The 23,458-nt window shown below is 40.9% G+C and overlaps 1 protein-coding gene across 2 annotated transcripts in view; it reads left to right on the forward strand.

Annotated features, from left to right (window-relative positions):
* LOC122813052 (cholesterol transporter ABCA5-like) overlaps positions 1-23,458 on the forward strand; it is a 2,390,735-nt gene that overhangs the window by 2,082,745 nt on the left and 284,532 nt on the right. For both annotated transcript variants that reach the window (XM_044085171.1, XM_044085172.1), the window contains exon 32: positions 15,208-15,383. In XM_044085171.1, the coding sequence (XP_043941106.1) occupies positions 15,208-15,383 (176 nt within the window). The remainder of the gene's footprint in view (positions 1-15,207; positions 15,384-23,458) is intronic.

Here is a 23,458-nt window from a genome sequence, read left to right on the forward strand (position 1 = left end):
AAATACGTAAGACAGTTTTGCAGAAAAACATTAAAGTAACATAGCTATATAAAAAATAGTTCTTCAGCATAATGAGATGCCAGACATCAAAAAATATCATTTTTTATAAAGACAGACATTAAAAGGAATCAAGACTGAGGTTTTATGCTTACTACCTGTGGCTGTCAAGTAGGTAGGAATAGTGAGAGCCAGGAGAGTAAGGGATAAACAGGGATATTTAAGTAATACAAGGGCATATCCAATTCTTAGTGAGGTGTGTTTTAAGTAAGCTTTTAAACTGTTCGGTGTTGGTAGTAGACGTAGTGGAGAAGGGAAGATTGTTCCAGGTTTTAGCAGTGGTGTGAGAGAAGAGCTTTCCCAGCAGTATTATTAGCTGTAGAGATAGTGAGAAGAGCTTTGTTGGCCGAGCGTAGGGGACGATTGGTAGAGTAGTAAGAGAGTAGTTGATTTAGTGCAGGGGTTTTATTGGGGTATTTCAGAATATTGAAAGCAATGACAAGTTGATGGTAGCTGAGTAATTGTGGGAGTTCTAACCATTGCAAGTCTTTTAGTGCCTGACAGTGATGTGTTCTAAAAGTGGAATTATTTGCAAACTTTGCAATTTTATTGTAGCATGACTCAAGTTTATCAAAGTCAGTTTTTCTAGTGTGTGTCAGAACTGGAGCTGCATACATAAGGGTAGATAGGTGAGTTTGGGCAAGAGAAATCTGTGTCTTATCAGTAAGGATTTTTTTATGCTTATAGAGGGTTCCCATTTTTTTGTTTACCTTTTTAATGGTTTGAGTTATATGTACATCAAAGAAGAGATTTTTGTCTATTTCTACACTGAGAAGTTTAGTATGGGAAGTTGAAAAGATGACAGTGGCATTTTTAGAATTAATGGAGAAGGAGATGGGGGAGGGTTTACATTTATTAGGGGTGAACAGGAGCAGTTTAGTCTTATTGGGGTTTAGTATTAGTTGGATGTTGATTATCCAGCTTTCAACAGAGGTAAAGGATTCTTGGGTGAGTTTTTGTAAGGTGGTAAGAGATGAGGCTGAGCAGATAAGTGTTGAGTCATCTGCATACTGTATAAGTGAGGCATGCAGGCTGGAAGTGTGCAGATTGTTTGTAAAAATAAAGAAAAGAAGTGGGCCCAAGACTGAGCCCTGTGGTACACCTATGGTAGTAGAGAGTAGGGGAGATAGCTTACCTTACCATTGGACAGATTTTTGCCTATTTGACAAGTAGTTTTTGAACCAGGAGATAGTAGTTGGTGCGAAGGAGAGGGAGGCCAGAGATTCTCGTAGTATTAGGTGTGAGACCATATCCAAAGCTTTGGACAGGTCTAAAAAGATGGCAGGTACATAATTGTTCTCATTTCTGTACTGGTTCACCAGATTAGTAAAGGAGAGGAGAGCACTGGTAGTGCTGTGGTGTGGGTGAAAGCCATGTTGAGTGGGAGAGAGAAGGTTATTTGTGGTCAGGAATTGCATTACTTGGGAGTGTATACACTTCTCAAGTAGTTTAGATAAGGGGGACAGGATGGCTATGGGGTGATAGCTAGATAAGTCATAGGAATTGCTTCCTTTGTGGAGGGGAATGACATATGAGATTTTCCAGAGTAGCGGGACATGTTTCAAAAGAATATCCCAAAATAATCATGATGACCTCCTTTTTTTGCTAACATTGGATCTCCCTTCTTATGGAACTGGCCAAACACAATTTCCACAAGCTTTCTCACTGACTGGATCTATTCGCATAAGACAGGCAGATTTTGATATACCCAGTATCAATCATATTCAGCAGACTGCCTGGCTGTTTCAGTTGTAATACCTTTTAGGCACTTATTTCATGAGGTTATAAAGCAGGTACTAAGGAGGCAAGAAAGCCTGCTACTAGAAAATCTTATGCTGGTAAGTGGAAACAGTTTTCTAGTTAGTGCCTAGCCAGTAACCATAGGCCCATCTGGATTTTTGTGCCTTTGTACTCAAATATTTATGTGAGTTACTTTGCTCTGGCCTCTCTTATTCTTCTGTAATGGTTCATTTTGCAGGCATTTCAGCATATCTGTCTGTAGATCCCCTTTTTTCTTTTATTTTTCATGTCAGACAGTTTCTTAAAGGAATTTTATACCTGAGAATTCCTTGTAAACAGTTTGCTCCTTGAGTTTGTTCTTTGGGATCTCAACTGTGTGCTGTAGAAATTGATTGCCACCTTTTCAGTCTGACCAACAAACTGATTTAAGGTTCTTGACTTTGAAAATTGTGCTTACCATTGCTATGTTTTCTACAGTGTATCTGAGTTACAAGTTCTTATGGTGGGTGAACCCTATGCGATTTTCCATAGGTATGGTATCTGTTTAAGAACAAACTCCTCATTCATGCCCAAAGTGGTTTCAAAGTTTACTTTGAATCAAGTCATCAATCTCCCAGTTGTCTGTACCGAAACTAAAACACAGGGAGTCTGCATGCTCTGGACGTATATACACAGGTCAAATACTGTCATGTCAAAACAAAGTCTTTTAGAAAAGTTGATCAGCAGTTTATTTCTTATTAAGGGGCAAAAAAAAGGGACAACCTGTGTCTAAATGAATAGTTGAGGTTGCTATTTTTTTGTTATGCCTACCATGGCAAATCCATTCCAAGCAGTATCAAGGCACATTCTGCTGGACCCTTGTCTTCATGGATGGAATACTGGGAAGTGTTGGACTCTGTAAATAATTTTATAAAGCATTTAAGATCTCAATTTCTTTTAAAGGTCTAGGCCAAACTCTGCTAAGCCGTTCTCTAGGGGTTCCTGTATCCATAGCCGTCGTCATCCCAGGATTGATAGATTTTGGTAATATAGCCTAAAGATTATTGCAGCAGTAGGAATGATGAACATAGTACAGTTGTGTACATTGCACTTACCCATAACATTAGCTGTTTGAACTCCTCACTACTGCAGAAACGACACACACCTTCCATCCCCGTAAAGTGAGGTTGGGTTTGTTTCTACTGTAAATTTTTACTGTTTTTATTGGTTGTTTTATTTTAGGATTCTTAGGCTCTTTTGTCATTGTATGGGCAAGAAAGTCCTGAGGAAAAACTTCACTCTGATTGAGGATTGGCCAATCTCTAGGAAGGAAATCAGTAATCAGAGTGAATGTGTGTGTGTGTGTGTGTGTGTGTGTGTGTGTGTGTGTGTGTGTGTGTGTGTAGCTGTCTGGTTGTAGTTGCCTAGGTGGGAAATTACCCATGTTGCCTAAGGGCTACCACAGCAGAGAGGGATTTGAAAAACTACTGTTACGGGTAAATGCTACTTACACCAACTGTAGTGTACTTTCTACTACCATTCTATTTTCCACTAGTTGCATATTCTCAGTTAACTGGATTTTAGTCTTTACAAAAGTGCACTAGCTACCCCTAAATTAATTAACAAAATTGTGCAGTATGTCTTATACTGAAGTGTTAATTGCAGCTATGACTGAATCTCCTTGTAAAAATATTCCCCCTCAATGTGTATTTTTAACAAACAGCTTGCAAGCTTCCCTTTAATTGCTTATTATAGTGTTTCTCCTACAAATCCCTCATAATGCAGGATCCGGTCATTTCCTGATTAATTGCATGCACCTATCAACAGATCATATCAGACTACATAGCTCTGCCGGTGGGGAGAAAAAAGCTAATAGTTTTACAGATGCATGAAATATCTCTTCTCAAATGCTGGGAAACTGTCATTTTACATGTTTTCCATTTTCTAGTCTGTTTGCTCAGAAAAAGAATGAAAATGGTTTCCCTTGTCTGCAGTACAATCCAAGAACATAAATCTACACTTACACTTGTATAACACCAGGGGACACCACCATTATTTAATACACATATGGTCAGTAGTACACATCATCATCCTTAATCCCCCAGCAGCCTGTGATCACAACATTATACTGCTTATATCCATTATTTATCTTGTTACAGTATAAACCTGAGATGGATTACAGTCAAGAAAAAATGCTTTCTTACTTTGACATCACTAGCATAAACAGCAGTCACTGATAACACTCCCATACCTCACATTTGAATAACCTTTGCATACTGTACAGAACTGCTTGAAATGTAACATGCAGTTTATCTCAATACTTTTTTTACTTGCAAAGTAACATGCAGTTTACCTCAAGAAGTTTATTATACTCATTGCTAAGAAAGAAGTATATTTTTTACTTACAGTTGCACTTTCAGTCCCTTCCATAACCTTTTAAACATTAATGACAAAGTGGGAATTATGCTTTAGAGTCCTCCCACCAATTTAACACAATCCACAAACTTCCAGTCTGTTTTAGCCACTTCTTGCAGAAGCATAGTTCTCATGCCCAAACTGCATTTTATTGAAAGGACACTTTAAAAATCTTACTTTTATATTCCTGCTTTTACATTATTGATGACATTGTTCCTCATTAACTTAAACACGCAACTGCAGTTTCTGGTTCAAATCCAAGGTACTCCTGATTTTTCTGTTCAGCTTTTGGCCTTTGTTTTCATCACTCAATCGTATTACTTTCAAACAATGGAAAAAGTTTTACTGGCAGATTCTCTCTGTGGGCTTTGCTGTTGTCAGAGGAATAAGAAGCAGAATTCCCTTCAGCTTGCTGGCATACTCTTTGCTGGATAAACTTTTTTATGTACTCCTTAGCCTGTTCTACATACAAAAATGTCTTTGATCCACCAGGAACAAAAATGTTCTAAAAGCAGCTGGTTATAGTAAATTGAATCTCACACCTGCCTCTCGGCATTCTGTGATTACAAGGGTAAACTGGCTTCTCTTCTGCTTGGTGAACAGTGAATATTGAGTTTGTATAAACACGCTGCTATCCCCAGTAGTGAATACGTATTCCTTCCACTTCAGCTTTGCCAGGAGCAGCTCTTTATTTGTGCATGGCTGTATCTTTACTATTGTATATCTTGGCGTCTTTCTTATGGCCAAATTTGGAGCATTCACACGGTATGCCATTTCAGTTAACAAATGCTACTGTAGAATACCAGTCCAATTGCTTATGTGTACTTTCATAAAATTAATACAGTCTATTCCTTCCAGTTTCACTTTTACAGCAGAACATTTCAGATTTTCAGTGTGTGCTGTAGGATAAATACAGATAGGTTTACCTTGAGGTGCACACCTCATGGTAACCTTTATGCATTCAGAGACAGCCCATCAGCAGTGCTTTTACATGAAGAAATGCAGTATCAATGTGAGCTGTCTTCGTGGCCATGCTAAATGCTAATGAGGCATGCAGGGGACAGATTTATGCTAATTGGGCATGTGCTGTTTCCTGGAACTGCCAGTAGTATGGCATTTACACAGCTGCTCCTATCCATTCATCTTAATGAGCACAGTTAGACGCTCATGTTCACCCATAACAGTAAAGGCAAGTGCTGGGGAGTTTAGCCATCAGTAGTGTTGGGGACGTGTGTGCATGTGTATATTTGATGGGCTGAATGTGTATATTTGATAGGCTGCATGTGTGGATTTATGTCTGCTTGGGAGGTCACAGTAGGGGGGGTTAGTTAGTGGATATGATAGGTGTGTGTATGAGTGAGTGAGTGAGTGTCTTTGAGTGCTTCCAGGTAGGTGTGTGTGTGTGTGTGTCTTATGTGTCTGAGTGTGTGTGTGTGTGTGTGTGTGTGTGTGTGTGTGTGTGTGTGTGTGTGTGTGTGTGTGTGTGTGTGTGTGTGTGTGTGTGTGTGTAGGAAAGAGAAGGTCAGGTGTGCCTGCTCTACTGTGATGCATCAGCCACCATTGTTAACTACAGCAGGAAGTGCTGATCACAGTAGGTGATAGTGGTAGTTAATGAAATATTTAGAAGCATGCAGATTACCCACTAATGAGGTGTTTATTCAATGTGGCTAATGTGGCTCTGAATTGCAAAATATCACATTGTGGAAACAGCATTTTTCCACATTCCTTACCGCAAGTACTGTGGATCTCTCTGAATCCTTAGTTTTGTCTTCTAATTCTAGTTTTTGAAACAGTTTTTCCTGATAAGACCCATGTTCAGACAGTCTTTCTTCATTCATTTCACCCTAAAAAACAAAAATAATCCAGAAATCTCAAGTTGGGTCTAGTATTCCATCTGTGACCCAGTGGGTGACAGGACTAATGAGAAACAAGAGTACAGAGTACAGAGGATTCCTCAAGATAAAATCACTTCAGCTAGCAGCTTTAGGAGACTCTCTCTCTCTCTCTCTGATGCTGTAATAAAGATGCTTCGTTCAAGTTTCAAGTTTATTCAGTTAAGGAGGTAGATGGACAATGAATGTAATTCTTTACCATTTGAATTGGCTGTGTATCCTGCTTTGCAAACATAGCCTGTTTTTCTCACTCTCTTGCAAAATTGCCAGGGTATATTCTATTCCTTTTTAAATTTTGTCACAGTTTTTGAACGAACTTTTTCTATCTGCCTCCCTTGTGCAATACTTTTTTTTAAACAAATCTTCACATATTACTCAGTGACACTAGTATACAAGCACTTATAAGAAAGCCAACAAAGCATTACAAAGATTTTCCTTTGCATGCATTATACATGGATGGTTTATTTCGTAACAATTATTATTCAATTTAACATTACTTAGATTGCTGAAGTCCTGCACATACTGTGTGTATTGTTCCCACAGATTATTTTTATTTCTCTGTAGTTTGCTCCATCCCTTTTCTATTGACCCCATCTCCATTTCTTTGACATCTTTTACAACATTCAGTAATTCTGGTTTAGATTTTGATTTTGATTTTCTGTTAATTGCTTTTTTGGTAGACAACATTAAATTTATTAACGTCTTATTATGTGTAGACAATTCAGTTTCTGTATCCCAGCTCAAAAGAATCATTTCCTTTGTTACAATAATTTGCTCCCACAACTTTTTTGGCAAGGTACCCTCTAGGGAATTTTTGAAATCTGCCAGTTTGTTACATTCCAGTAAAAACATGTTCAAAAGTATCCCTCATCGTGTGCTACATTTTTGAGAAAAGAAAATACTGTAAGGGGAAAAATAATAAATAAAGGGTAGATTTCTAAAGAAATATATAAGAAGGTTTTGGAATGGAAGATGTGACTTCACTAGCAGGAACTCAGAATTTACATACTACTCCCCAAGGTACAATAACTGGGCTAGATTATGTAGAAATATAATTTCACAGGAGGAAGGGTATTTAATCTAAAGCTTTGAAACATATCCAGTAACGATTTCAGATCATGACTAAGATAATGCTGGGCATTGAAGAAAAAAATGAAACAATGGCATTTTCCTACTTGGTAAAAAGAGAGAAATGTATAAAGTGTAGTTGAAATGATTTGAGAGCTGTTAGGGAAGACAGACATTTCTACAGACAGAAACAAGTGCCAAAAATTATTTAGATGGGATGTCAAAGGTTAAAGTATTGCTGAGGAAGGGGAATTTCACAGACCAAAGAGAGGAGCAATTGCTAAGTGCTAAATGGAAATATTGGAGTATTTGGATAATATGCATGAGTTTTGATACCTCCAGAGCACAGGAACTCAGCACAGTGACTTAGCCAACATAAATGTTCATTGCCAAACTTAAGGAGCCTATCACAAGAAAAATAACCATTGATCCTTTAGAGGTATTGTACCTGATTTTGGAAATTCTATTTAAATTTGTGTGACACAGAGGAATTGCGAAACCTACAAAAGGCACAAATGGAAATATTTAATGAAGAATTAGTTATGTGAATGTTAGAGGAAAATGAGGCTCAAGAATGAATAGCTAAGATAGGAAGGCATGAGATAAAATATTGATGTATAATCAATCATTAAGGATGCCTCCAGAAACAGTTGGAATTCTTGTAGCAGTCTGGAAGTTAGAAGGAAAGAAATTGAAAGCTGTGTTGGCTATATGACCCACAGAAGACAAAGATCCCATCAGACTCATCTTCATATAGATCAATTTCAATTTTAAACCATGATTATAAAGTGTTTATGTCTGTACTACCTAATAGAATTGCAATATATTTAATCAGTGTGGTTTTGTGAAGGGAACACAATCATGACAATATTAGTAGAATGATGATGATCCAGAGGAAAGCAGAATGTAAGAAAATGCCGCTATTGTTGGTGGGTCTTGATGCAGATAAGGCATTCATATATTCATAGGTAGGTACTAGGCTATCGGCCCAAGGGCCTAAGTATGCCTAGGCAACAAAGTTCCCTGGCTTACACCAACCCAAGAAAGATAATTTCCTGTGCCCCTGTCGAGCAGAGCCACAGAAGTGATTCCCAGGGTGTATTTCCTATTTCCCATCCACTCATCAAGATTTTTCTTGAAGAGTGTTAATGAGGAACTTTGCTTGACATAGATTGGTACCTTGTAGCAGAGTATGGGAAGTGTCTGGGACAGAAATCTATCCCTCCAGCAAGTCCTGTTTATTGTGGTGACAAGGTTTAGGTCCCTAGAGCATGTAGCTCGGAGGGATTGGGATTTCAACCAACAGCTCTGGGTTTGATATAGCTTTATATGTAAGGCAGAGATCACTTTGGTGTAGGTGATATGCTACAGAGTAAAGCTGTAGATTTTTGAGACGATCAGTGTAGGGCATCTGTTTGAGGCCAGTCATTCCCTTTGTGAGGTACTTCTGTGGCCTTTCCTGCTGCTGCAGATGTTTTGTGAGGTACATTCCAAAAGGGGCATTGTACTCTATAATGGGTCTAATGAGTGTCGAGTACAGGGGAACAATGATCGCTTTTTTCCTGGATGAGAATCCTTTTGTGATGAGGTGTGCCATGTAGAAGGATTTCCTGACTACTGTGGCAATGTGATTATCAAAGGAGAGACTACTGTCCACCTGGGTCCCAAGGTCTCTTATCACAAATTCAGTGTTAAGAAGACTGTCACCTATGTGGTAGTTCATGGGTACAGAGTTTTTACCAAAGGGGATAACAATGCACTTTTTGGCATTCAGCTTGAGGCCATGGCTCTGACACCAGGCATCTGTCTCAGTGAGGCCCTTCTGTAGGATTTTCACATCATTTGGGGACTCGACTATAGCTCCTAGTTTGCAGTCATCTGCGTACTTCGTTAGCCAGAGTCCTTCTGTGTTAGCCTGTACTTCAGAGAAGTAGATACCAAACAGGAGAGGTCCCAGGACTGAACCCTGTGGTACTCCACTTGTCACTGGTTTGAAGTCAGATTTGTTGTCTGCAACTTTTACAGTGTGGGTTCTGTCAGTGAGCCAGTTGGCAACCCATCTTGTGACATAGGGATTTATACCTAGTTTAGTGAGTTTAGCTATAATTCCAGAATGGGGGATGGTGTTGAAAGCCTTGACAAGGTCAAGATAGGCTGTGTGAACCACCTTACCCTTGCCTACGGCTTTGGTGACTGCCTCAAAGAAGTCGACCAGGTTCAGGAGGCAAGATCTGCCTTTTACAAACCCGAACTGGATCGTGTCCAGAGTTTGGAGGTTACCAATGTCTTTGTTTATGAATTCCATGGCCTTGCAGACCAGGCTCGTCAGGCTAATAGGGCGATAGTTCCCAGGATCAGTGGTGGCTCCCCCTTTGTGGAGTGGGATAACTGTTGCTGTGTGCCATTCAGTGGGCACAAAACCTCTATTCCATAGAGTCAGTTGGGTTTAAATGATTAGGGCAATAGTATCATTTCTGTTCCCTAATAGTATAATAAAGTTAATTAGGGGGATACATGAAATGTTAGATGTAATAATTAAGGGGAGAGTATTCATCTGTCAAATTGTATTTGAGCAGAGGACCCATGCAGCAGTGTCATCTTTCCTGTCTGTTATCTGCTTTATACTTAGAGTCATTAGCAAAGAAAATAAGGGACTCACAAATTCAATAATATAACTAGTATGGCAGTCAAGAAAAGTTAAGCCTCATTTGCAGATGATATTATTATGTACTTCATAAATCCAGAAAAGGACATTTCACTGTTGTGGACTATTTTCAGATCATTTCAGGTTTTTCAGGGTATAAAATAATTGAAGGTAAAACAAAAGCTATAGTAGTGAAGTTTGTACCTGCTTGTGAACTGGTTCAGCAATACCAATATGTGTGTGTGTGTGTGTATGTACATATATATATATATATATATATATATATATATATATATATATATATATATATAGATAGATAGATATATATATGATGTGTAAGATGAAGTATTTATGTGTATGGATTAAAAATGAATATATTGTGGCAGCTAAGGATATGTGGGAAGAGACGAAACAATGATAATATAAAACATAGATGTTGGAACCTCTTGTTTATTGATATTTTTAATAAGATACAAACAGTGAAAATATTTCTAATCCCTTTAGTTTTATATACAGGTCTGGCATATTTTAATCAACTAGAGGAGAAGTTGTGGGCCAGAATTAACAAAGATTTCAAGGAATGCATTTGGGAGGGAAAGAGTGCAAGAGTTAAGTGGGATATGCTTTTCTTTCCTTAGAACAAGGTGGTTTAAGACTAGCATAATTTGAAGGGATACTTTGCAGCTATGCAGTTCAGGTTCATTCACATAATGCAAACAAAAGCTTATCAGTTAACGTTGAAGGACCTGATGATTAAACGGGGGGTTCAAAAAGTAAAAGGAGGAGTAAGAGTTTGGATCGAGGCCCTTAAGGAGAAAAACAATAACTGTACACAATGTTATAAAGTGATAGAAAGTATTTTAAGAACTAAGCCATTAATATCGAAAGGAGATTTTACCAGTTTTGGGATAACTGCAAGTAGGGGAATGGAAAACAGGCAAGAAAGTTCTACAGTTTATTGGAGAAATTAGGAAAGGAGCAACGATATTGGGAGCAAATAACTGTGGATGAGGCCAAGCACAAGTTTGGACTGCTGATTAGGGACTGTCTCCAGAACCAGGGATTGACAGAAAAGTATAGGTAATGAAAAAGGAACAGGGAGGTGTTAAGTGAAAGACCAGCTCTGGTTATGTTTTTGTTTGAGTCTAGAACAGAAGCTGCTGATAAAATAGGGTAATTACTATGGTATATAAAATACTGCATGCTAAAGTGCAAGAATGGAAATGCAGTGTACAGACCAGCAGTTGGAAGACATCTGTATGGCTCCCAAATATGCAGCAAGATCCTGAAGGCTTAGGATTTTTGTATGGAAGTGTTTGCAAAGGCATTTATACCCCAAGCAGACTTCAGCAAAGTTTTTGTCAAGTAGACAGCAAATGCTGGAGGTGTGAGGGGAAAGAGAGAAGTAATTGGGAACATGTTTTTTGCGAACGCAACTAGTTGGCAAATTTAAAAAATTCTCTACGGGGTACTTTGTCAGAAATGTTCTGGGAGCAAATAATTGTAACTAAGGCTCTTCAGCTAAGACAGACACTTTAGCTTACCCCATCCACTATACCACCCCATAGTCTTTTTCGCACACATGCCTCTGCCAAATTTCTAAATTTACCTGTCCACTTACTATTTCACACACTCTATCCCCCAACTCAACCTTCCCTATTTTCCCCTGCTAATATTCCCCTCTATCTACCCCCTGTTACTTCTTCCCCTCTACTTACCTGACCAACTCCTCCACTCCACTATCCTATACTACCTCACCACTATGGAATATAATCATTAAGCTGATTACCTGTGTGTACTCTATACAGTACTGTTAAAACCGAATCTCACTTTGCCTTAATGTCACCCTCATTCCTGATATGTTAACTTGAATCAAAACATGTATAATATGTTACTTCTATGTTAAAGACTGTTACTTTCTATGACTTTAACACTTCTGTATTCATTGTAACGATTGCCTGAGTGTTACTGTGAGATTCTCTCTCTCTGTAATGATTGTATGAATTTTACTGTGGAGCTTTTCTCCGCGGGCCTCTTCTGAAAATGGACATGCATCCAGTCGGATATTCTCAGTCAACAAATGTAAAATAAATAAATAATTTATTATTTTTGAACTGGGATGTAGGATCTGAATTACCCAGATACAGTAAGGCCTTGCTGAGTTTAATGTTATTGGCTGCTAAAAGAAGGCATTACTAGAAAACAGAAATCAAAATCTAAACTAACCATAATAAAAAAAAATAATATTGTAAATGAGTTAAAAGAGTCTGAGGAGGGATCTTTAGAAAAGGGATATTGCAAATTACATAGAAATTAATGGAATTTATGGGAACAGTTCATGGTGAATAATGCTCGGGAGGAGGAGTGAAATTAAAGGGAAGGCAGGATCTGAGCAATTTATGTTAAGCTGGAGTGGATGATGATTGTTAAAAAGTAAAAAAACGTATATCCATAATGTATCAGACTCTTGAACATGAGTGCAGTGAGTTGTTTTCTTTCATATAAATGTGCATGTGCCCATGTCATTATGTAAATGCAGTGAATTTAATAAAGGTGTTTATAAGAAAGATAGAGCAATTAGCAATAATGCGTTAAGTTGCACAAAAATATTGGTGACAAAGTTTCTCATTAGTACAATACTATAATTTATCACTGTTCAGAATGTTCACATTAAATAATTGCAGTCTGAGCAAGTAGGAAAGTAACCTGGGTTAAAAAAGAGCTTTTTGGTAGGAGTTAAACAAGCTTTTATGTAAATTGTAAGTTATTTATAAAAAAGCTTATTAATGGGAGTAGAAGACTGAAAAATTTTTCTGTAAGGCTGACCATCCTTTGTCACTCTTCACTGGAGAATACCTTTAAGACCAATAAGGTGAGAGCTCAGCCTGCTTTTAAGTTTTAAATTCAGTATCAATGTATACGCAGAAGCAACTGGTTTGGGAGATAGTCATTTATTTTCAAAGATAAGGAAAGAGCACACTTTTGACTATTGAACTGTAAATGACCTAACAAATCTTTTAAAGATTTTTCTCCCTATATAATCAAGTATTTAAATGTATGCAAACAGTCTTTTAATTGCATAACAGTTCAGTGACTAGAAAGCATCACTCAGAAGTTTGTGTTAAATTGGATTGGACCTATCTTAACTTGGACCTGAAACTATATGTTATTTTCAGTTGTTGTATTTTAAGAGCATGTTTCTTTATGTTGGAACTACCCTACATATGTTCAGTTTGCTTCTTATATTCTCTGTGAAGTTTTGTTTGTATATTTTGGCTACTTTGTAGACTGTTCGCTTTTTTTTTTTTTGCTTTTGTTACACATTGACAAAAATAAAAATAAATTTGCCAAAAAATTGTTTTCCTCATGGATATGTGCAGATTCTCACATTAGTTGAGGATTGCATTCTGTCATGTAGTAGACCCCAATGAACCCAGAGCCATAAGTCCTTCTCTACTTATTGAAGCATCTGCTGGATCCATGCTGTGACATACGCAAACCTCATCCCTGCCAAACAAGCACTACCTCTGGGAATGTTAGCTGTGTGCTGCTTAAGCCTTTCCTCAGTTCCCAGATTCATTTTTCATTGCCCTTATCTCTTTCATGCTTAGATACTTTATTTCCCTAAGTGGTCTGTAGCATCTGTCTTTCTAGCTCATTCTACTTACCCATGGTCTTAAAGATTAATGTTCAACCCCTCCCAGACCTGTAACCGAAGGGCCATTTAATTTCTATTACTTTTTCACTTGTCTACATAAAAAAAAAAAAAAAAAAAAAAAAAACTTAACAACAGAGTCTCTATCTGGAAGTGTTTTTTTCTTTTAGTGGAGATCCATTATTATCTGTGCTGTCTCTTCTGAAATGGTTTTCTTTATCATGGTGTCCCATGCTATCTAGGTGCATCTTTTAGGTCTCTTCCTAGGAGGATCCCTTTGTCCTTGTCAACAAGTACTGTTATATTGCCCACAAGAGGTAGATTTTTGAGTTAGGGCAGCGTACAAATTCTGGAGAGGTAGCAGGGATTTGTTTCTTTGCACTGCTTTTACGGCCCAGAAGCTAGCGGTGCCTCATTTTAAGCAACCTCTGAAGGAGAGTGGCAGTGATTTTTTGAGATCCCTTATCAAAAAAGTAATCCCGTTTTCTGCCTAGTGACTAACAAGTTCTTTCTGTCCACAAATACGACACCACTGCATTCTTCAGATTGTCTTCGAGAAAACATTGTACTTCACCCTTTGCAGTATAGCGCTTCTGTAATCACTTTTGTTCCATATACATTTGCTTGTTATATTCTGTTAATGTGTATTATTTTATCTGAGTTGCATCTGTCCTTACATTCACAGATGTGTTGTCATTATAGCACCTTCAGTTATGGTAATTTTTATTTTTTTTGTATAACCCACAGTAATTGCTTCTTATACCTCCAGGCAGTAGAAAGACTGAACATTTTCTTAGATCACCCTGCTACTGGTCTGCCCGTATGCTTTTGGAAAAAATGTACCCAGCTGTAGAAGTCAATGAACCTACCCAAGGAGTCCATTTGTTTTAGTAAGATAGACTTAAGCAAACACAAGGATTTAAATTATTTAATCCTGGAATGCACAAAATGTTAAGAATTTTTTCAAAGATGCTCTTTTCCTGGATAAGGATTGCATTTGAAATTTATTTTAAAAACACCCATACTGTAAGCCAGTTAGATAGGTAGTTAGATAGATAGTCAGATGGGTGCAGTGAGATAAACCCATGCTCAAAATCTCAACAATCCAGGATAAACAATTAACCTGAGCAGTGGATAACAGCCTCACCCATCCTGAGGGGAACAAGACTGCTCAGTGTTCCACAAAGTTGGAAGAGACCAGGGTGAATATACCAGAAGAGGACAAGATTAGCCATATACAAGATGCTGCTAAGCAGCAGTCTGCTTTGTAGCTGAGGTGATGTGTGTGATGCATGCATGCAACAAGAGGTGTAGCTTTGTAGTCCTCATGTGGTAGGCTATACAGCAAACAGCTATATGTCAGAGGATAGGCTTAATTAGAAAACCATGTGATTGTTTCTTGAAAAGCCCTAAACAATGGCCCTGAAAAAAGAGGATAAGCTGATGATCAATAAATATTGGGAGAACAAGCCCATAAAAAAGAACACCTTTCTAATACACAGGTATTTCTTGTAGCTCTATGGATACAGTACCATGTCTACCGTTTGTTTTCTTTTATTTACAAAAAAATTAAATCAATGTCTGTTTTTAAGAGGATAGTTGTTTTGCAGCATAACTCATGTGAATTACTTATGTGCTAAATGCTAGAGCACACATTCATTTGCGATGTATAGATTAACAGTGATATGAAATAATTTGATATTTTTACATAAATCCCTCCTAAAGTATTTACACCCATTTGCAAAAATCCTTTTCAGGTGGTGCTTGGACGTCATTCCTCTGTCAATGAACTTGAAGATGTTTCACTGGACTTTATAGGTTACTGTCCACAAGTGAATCCTCTGTGGCCTAAAATTACTCTGCAAGAGCACATGCAAGCATATGCAGCGATAAGAGGGTTGATAAAAGAAGACGCAGTGGATACGATCAAAAGGTATGGTAAACTAAGTAGTGAGTGCACTTCTGAAGTTTTATTTTAAGCATTGTTTACTCATTTAGATTTCATGCAGTTTATGCTCTGCAGTCCATTCTGAAGATAAGTCTGTGCAGCCTGCACTGGTGGCATAGAAGGATAAAATCCTGACAACAGCCCAGGTGACCCATGTTCAACTTGTTATTCCTGCAATGAAGTTTCAGATAGAGAGGATGGGCAGTACCCATCCTGAGAAGTGGGATGGTGGTACCTGCCTGGCCCAAACCGCTGCTCTGATGACAAGGTCTTGACCTCATCATGTTGTGAGGAGCCTGTGCCAAGAGGTTGTAGGCAATGTTGGTATCAGTAGCCCCTGTTGTTGCCGGTGGTGGAGTATGCATACGTAGACTAGGGGGAATTAGTAGTCCTTGCAGTGATGCACACGGTCATGTCACCACCAGGGCAGGGTTAAGCAATAAAAACTGAGAAAAGCTCTCATTACGTTGATGGCAGCAAGAGCACAAAGCACTTTTATGACTGTCTGAATGCTGGCTACTTTCAGACAGATTATGTCCGATCTAGGGGAGACTTGATGGCCAGTAGATATAGGGGCAAAAATAACTTATAAAAAGTAAGTCTGTAATTTTTGCATATTTTCATATTTAGAACACTGTCTTAAGTCAGAATTTACTTTAATTAATGTAAGATAATATGAGAACTATATAGAGATGGTCATGTCTAGATGGACCAAGCTAAAGCAAGAACACACAAGAATATGTGACACATTGTGTTTACATTTATTATTGCTTTAATTGTATTGTTATTCCTCAGCAACCAGTTAAGGCTTAATGTGTTCATACATTTCTGTTTTCAGTATTAACGTACTTTATTACTTCATTAATCATTTCTTATAAATGGTATTTTTGTACATCTGTTAACAATGACTGTAGATGATAAGACACAACCCAGATGCACTGTGGCACTCTCTCCTCAGTGAAGATGCTTTGACACAAACCTATGAAGGTCACCAAAAAGAATTTTTCTACAGTTTAAATGTACTTCATAAGGACCATTTATATAATTTAGAAGCTCTGTCAGAGGAAGGTATCTGTATTCAGCAGGTAGCTATTGCCTGGGGAGTATGGGGCAGGCTCAGCCTTGTGTCATGCCATGTAGCGGATAATTTATCTATAAAAGAGAGTGACCCACATGATTTTCTGCTCAGTCCAGTTAGTGTCTCATTTTTGTTAGAAAATGGATTGTATCACTCAGCAGTCTAAGTAAATTGTGCTTTTCTACCTGCTACCTGGAAGTATAATATTAAGATTTTTGTATTTGAATCAGTGGCATCCCTTGAGAAGGTCAGTAACAAGCTCACCCTAAGGATATTCATATAAAATGTTTGATCTGCTTGGTCGAGGTGCAGTATTAAAAACTGAATACAGCAGTGCTTCTTTCAGTAAAAAGACTTTAGCTGGATGGAATAAGAATGTAGTAGCATTTATAAAACATAAGGAATTGCAAATTTTGTGTAATACTCTCTTCTGAGTCAGTTTCACTGTCTACAATTAACCAAAAATACTTAAGCATAGGTAGGTAGTCTCCTGAAAAAAAGGAGAAAACAGAAAAAAGGAATAAAATCTGTGGAACCACTTGGATCTTTAGAAATAAGCCATATTTGCAAAGTAGAAGAAAGGAACAAAGTACATTTGAGGCTTAACTGAAATCCTGTGATATGATATTTGCATTTATGTTTTAAAGAGCTTTGTTCCCTCTGGAAGGTTGAAAGAGACAGGTACCATGGACATTTTTGGTATGTCTTGAGTTTGAGTTTAGCATGGGTATTTCTGGGCCAGATCTTCTGAGCAGGGGTGCTAAATTAATGAATACAAAAGTTGGCTGCTGGAGCAGGCCATTATTCATAGGCAGAACTCTCCAATGTTAAGTTGTCATTCTCGCCTTCATTCTTGCTGGATGGGTTCGGAGCCGACCCTCGGCTCCAACCCTGCCTATACTATAGCTCGAGAGCTATTTTTTTACCGGCTCGAGGCAGCCCTATATCCCACAATACCATGCGCTAACTCCCCAGATCTCGTTTGCCGCTTCGCTGCGAGGTTGCCTTTTTTACCGGCTCAGGTCAGTAAAAGGAATTTTCAACTAAAGTTTCTATTTTTTGAGGTAGTTTTCTTAGGTTATTTTCCCTCATTAGTTCCCTATCGATATAGTTACTTATTAGTGTTTGTTTCGTAAGCCCTACCCACCCCTTTAGTTAACTTTTATAATCAGGCCTACAGGCTTTAGTTTTTCTGTTTACTCACCCCCTTAGTGTGTGTGTGTGTTGTTGTTCTCGTCAGCCCCCTCGTGTGTAAGTGAGTGAGTGTGTGTGCTGATTGAGTTACTGTCTTTAGGGCAATGTCCAAAGACGTTAAGGTCTCGGGATTCAAGAAGTGCAACTCGTGCTGTCAGAAAATGTCTCTGACAGACGGTCACACTTCTTGCATCTACGGCTTGGGGCCTTTGCACCTGTAGGACTCTTGTTCCGTTTGTCACGGATTTAGTTCAACAGTCCTGCAGGAGCGTCGTAACAAACTTATTTTGAGGGGCTTATTGAAGCCCGATGATTCCCCGTCCAAGTCTGGCTCAGGGAAGTCATCTAAGCCCGCCAAACCCTCGGCTCCAGTTTCTGAGTCGAGGGCTGGCGAAATTGAGATTGCTCCGACATTGGCTCCAGTCGGGGCCGATGCGAGCAAGATCGTTTCTGCTCTGAAACCCATATCGGAGCCGACTTCAGCGCGCAAGCACTCTAGATCTCCTTCACTAGAATCCGTCCGATCGGCTCCAAGATCACCCCTCCTATCGGAGCGGAGTCATAGGACTCATTCCTCCAGGTCGTCGAGGCTCTCCGACCATGATATTGAGAGGGTAGTCAGTAGACTCATAAAATCTCAGGCACTGACCCAAATGCTCCAAAGCCCGTCACACCAGACTGTGGCTCCCTCAGTGCCACCTTCGATTCCTCCTCCGACTCTCCAGTCAAGTTCGGAGCCGGAGTTTGTCGGAACCGTAACCTTGCCCACGTCGGAGCTGATACTTCCACCTTCAGCTCCAGTGTCGTTGGCTCCGACTTCTTCATTGGTACCGTCCATGGAGAGGTCCGGGCGCCGAGACTCCATTGTCGGCTCCGAGTGGGCGAGTGGCATCGGACCCTTGTCCAACCCCGATCTCCCTCTCGGAGCATCGGCTGTGGTTAGTTCGGCCCCGACATCATTCTCGGAGCCTTCTCTGTCAGTGCCGGAGGCGGTTCGGGTATCTTTGGAACCGGGACTGCCTTCGGTGCCTGATAGGGGGCTTTCGAGGTGATGAGAAGCGTGCTGGATCCAGTGTCCGCTCCAAGGTTGGGTTCTTCAGCTCCTCCCTCTACCGTGCCTGTTATGGTCTCTGGCCATCCTCTTGCAACTGATAGCAGAGATCCAAAGCGTAGGGTACCCACTTTGGGTGTCTCTTCCTCCTCCGAGGCCTCCCCTGAAGCTTCAGGGGAACCCCCTAGGAAAAAACAGTGCAAGAGGAAGCACATAGACTCCCCCGAGACTCTCACTTCGGACACCAACTTGGATGAGTCGGAGGGTTCCCCGAGATCCCCCTCTGAGGATGTCTCCTTTTCAGACATCCTAGAGATCCTGAAACAGAGGGGGGGAGTTGGTCCACCCTTAAACCCTCCGAGGACGAGTCGGTTTACCTTGACGCTTTTGGATCTTGCCCTTCCACCTCCTGGGAGTCTCCTCCCTTTGACCCACTGATGGAAGTAGTGACCAGAAAGGCGTGGGCAGCTCCTGACTCAATGGAACCTACCCCTAGGAGGCCTTCTAAATTTATTTCTGCTCCGGAAGACAAACCATTTCTGACCAAAGGTGTCTCGGTAGATGCTGTGGTGGTAGCAGCCGCCACTAAGAAGGAATTAACTGATCCTTCGGTACCAGTTCATCCTCCTAACAAAGAGTCCAGGACCATGGACAGGTACGGTAAGCGGACATTTGCTTCAGCGACCTTTGCCATGCGGTCGCTGAACTATTTATGTCATTTCATACGCCTTCAGAGAGATTTGCTCAAAGAACTGGGTGAAACCATACAGGATCCTTCTGCTGTGGGGTATCAGGACAAGATTAACTCTCAGCTGGTTACCCTGAATTCCATTGCCAACTCCTCCATGCGGCTTATCTCCTATGCAGCCGATGGAGCGAGTAGGGCCACAGGCACAGGTGTTGCGTTGCGACGTCACGCCTGGATGCGACTCTGTAATTTTGCTGATCCCTTCAAGGCATCCTTCACCAACACCCCCTTTGATGGTTCAGAGTTGTTTGGACCTCAGTTGAAGAATACCCTCACCAGGTGCGAGCAAGATGGTAAGACTCTCTCTGCTGTGGGAGTCCACTTTTCCACACCATCTAGACCTTACCCTAAAGGCCAGAAGAGTGGAAAGATGTGGTTCCGCAAACCACAGGGAGTTGCGCCTGCTGCACGTGGTGAACATCCCCCCAGAGGCAGAGGGGGGAACAATAATAGATGCTGCCCCAGGGGCAGAGGGGGTCCACAGAGCCAGGGTTCCAGGGAATCCTTCCCTGACCAACCCTTTCAGCATCCCTGAGAAGCTGCCCGACTGTCCACCTTCGGAGGCAGTCGGGGGAAGGTTATCTCTGTACCTGGAAGCCTGGCAATCTCTATCTCAAGACAAATGGGTACAGTTGATTATATCCGAGGGTTACAAAATCCCCTTAATTTCCCCTCCGATCCAATCGCCAAGACCCCTCCCAGACGTACCACCTGCACAAAGGGGTCAGGCACAGCTAGAAATAAAAAAGCTGTTAGAAAAAAAGAGTCATCCAGGCAGTCCCAGCAGACCAGCTAGGATCCGGAATCTACTCCAGGTTCTTTTTGGTAACAAAAAAGACAGGAGACTGGAGACCCATTTTGGACCTCAGCAAACTGAACAAGTCTGTGCAGAAGACAAAATTGCGCATGGTAACACTGCAGTCCATTCTACCCTTTTTGGGCAGAGACAACTGGATGTGCTCGTTAGACCTTCAGGACGCGTACTATCATATAAAGATACACAGGCGCTCCAGGAGGTTTCTCCGCTTCCGGCTGGGAGCCAGTCATTTCCAATTCAGAGCCCTGCCCTTTGGTCTCACCACAGCCCCCAGGGTGTTCACCAAATGCTTGGCAGTGGTCGCGGCTCACCTGAGACAAAAAGGATTCCAAGTGTTTCCATATTTAGACGACTGGCTCATTACCGATACCACTAAGCACCATCTTATAATAGCCAGGGATTACACCATTCACATTTGCAACAAACTAGGTATTTCCATAAACTTTGCAAAATCCTCCTTGTTGCCTTGTCAATCTATAAACGTCATAGGTGGCATACTAAACACCAGAGAAATGTCTGCAACATTGCCACCTCAGAAAGTGACAGACATTCGGCGGAATGTTCGGTTTCTGTTGCAGTCCAACAGAATTCAAGTCAAGTTTGTACTGAAAACGTTAGGCCTCATGGCAGCGGCGATCCTTCTCCCCTTAGCCTGCTTCCACATGAGAATTTTCCAGTGGATGCTTTTTTCTCAGTGGCCCTTTCAACAGCTCCCAATGACTCACAACATCTTGATAACCCCATCTTGCAAGAGGCACCTCTCCTGGTGGATGGTCTCCCCTCAACTTCTTCAGGGCAGGCCCTTTGTTTTCCCCCCTCCAGTTGCCACAGTGACAACGGATGCCTCCCTGATCAGGTGGGGGGGGGGGCACTATCAGGGCAGGACTGTCCAGGGCACATGGCAACAATTAGAATGCCACCTGCACATAAATGTCCCGGAGATGAGAGCAGTGCTTTTATCGTTGCAAGCCCTTCAGGATTCTCTTCCCACCGGGACTATAGCAGTTCAAACAGATAATATGTCTGTAGTGTGGTACATAAACAAGCAGGGCGGAGGAAAGTCCTACCCCCCTATGTCGAGAAGCACTCAGACTTTGGCAATGGGCGATCTCCTCTCAACGGTTTCTGATAGCAATGCACATCCCCGGGAGGTCCAACATCATAGCAGACAGACTGAGCAGAACAATTCTCATGCCTCACGAGTGGTCTCTAAATCAAGCGGTAGCAGAGAGAATTTTTCAGAAGTGGGGCCAGCCTTGCTGCGACCTTTTCGCAACCCCTCAAAACAGCAAGTGCCTCGACTTCTTCACTCTCTTCCCTCTACCAGGCCATCCCCCCAGAGACGCTCTCGTCCATGATTGGCCTCGGGTTCTTCTATACGCATTTCCCCCCTTTCCGTTGATTCCGCAATTAATTCAGAAAGCAACTGCATTGAGATCCAAAATGATCCTCATTGCTCCGTATTGGCCTCGACAAGTATGGTTTCCGTTCCTGCACTGTTATCTACTGGAACAGCCCTGGCATCTGGAAGCCCTTCCAGACCTTTTGACCCATCTAACGGGCAAGCTGCACCAGTCTCTTCGTTCCCTCAACCTCACAGCTTGGTTGCTCCACTTCCAACCATAGCCAGGCTTCCCTTTATTTCTCTTCCTGTCCGTGATATCATTCGTGCTTCCCATAAGTCCAATACTAGAAAGACTTATGCGAACAAATGGAAGCGTTTTTCGTTCTGGGCAGAAGCTAGGTCCTTAGATCCTTTTAATGCACCAATTCATAAAGTTCTAGATTTTCTGGCGGAGCTTTTTCATTCAGGATCGTCGCCGGCCACTATCAGAGTACAACTAGCGGCCATTGCAAATTTTCATGTGGGGCTCTCGGAAGCAAATATTATGTCCCACAAACTCTGTAAAGCTTTCCTCAAGGGCATCTTCTTGCTCAGACCTCCCATTAAGGATCCTCCTCCACAATGGGATTTAAATTTAGTATTAACGTCATTGATTCTCCCTCCCTTTGAGCCTGCAGCTTCTTGCTCCTTCAAACTTCTCTCTTGGTAAACTCTGTTTTTGGTGGCTATAACATCTGCCAGAAGGGTATCAGAACTCCAAGCCTTGTCCGTCCGTCCCCCTTATTTGGTTTTTCATAAAGACAGGGTAACTCTCAGAACGAATCCTTCCTTTTTACTGAAAGTTTCTTCTGAATCAAATCTGAACCACACTATTGACTTGCCTGTTTTCTTCCCAGATTATTCAAACAGGGCTGAACAGAAATTACATTTCTTGGATGTTCATCGCCAGCTGCGGTATTAGTTAGATAGGACAAAACAATTCAGAAAATCAGAACAGCTCTTTCTCTCTTATGCTGAAGGAAAGAAAGGACTTCCAGTATCAAAGGTAACTCTTTCCAGATGGTTGACATCCATCATTACCTTTGTCTACGAGTTGAGACACAAACAACTCCCGTCTAGGCCTAAGGCTCATTCAACCAGGGCACTATCAACATCAACAGCCTTTCAAGCAAGGTTACCATTAGATGCCATATGTGCAGCAGCTACATGGGCTTCTCAACATACCTTTATTACTCGATATAGCCTCCAGAAATAGAGCTGACTTTGGTTCTACCGTACTTAGGAGTCTGTTCCGTTGAGCTACCCAGGACCAAGGTGCCAGGGACGCTGTCCCATCCAGCAAGAATGAAGGCGAGAATGACAACTTAACATTAAGAAGTTATGTACTTACCATAACATTCCATGTTAGTTGTCTTCTTCTCGCCTTCTTTCTTGCGTCCCTCCCTCCTGCCCCCTAGCCTGGACAGACTTGAAGGTCTCTGAGTCCTTCTATTTCATGTTCTATAGTCCTTCACGGTTACCCCGTATCATTAGGGTTACCAGCAGGGAGACTGTTTTTGGTTATAATTATAATAATAATTTTATACTATGTATTAGCTACCAACGAGATCTGGGGAGTTAGCGCATGGTATTGTGGGATATAGGGCTGCCTCGAGCCAGTAAAAAAATAGCTCTCGAGCTATAGTATAGGCCGAGTCGGAGCCGAGGGTCGGCTCCGAACCCATCCAGCAAGAAAGAAGGCGAGAAGAAGACAACTAACATGGAACATTATGGTAAGTACATAACTTCTTATTCTCACCTAACTCCCTCTCTGTGATGGCTATAACT

Source organism: Protopterus annectens, chromosome 10.part0 (genome assembly GCF_019279795.1).
Source record: "Protopterus annectens isolate FY-2018-M chromosome 10.part0, PAN1.0, whole genome shotgun sequence".
Classification (NCBI taxonomy): Eukaryota; Metazoa; Chordata; order Ceratodontiformes; family Protopteridae; genus Protopterus; species Protopterus annectens.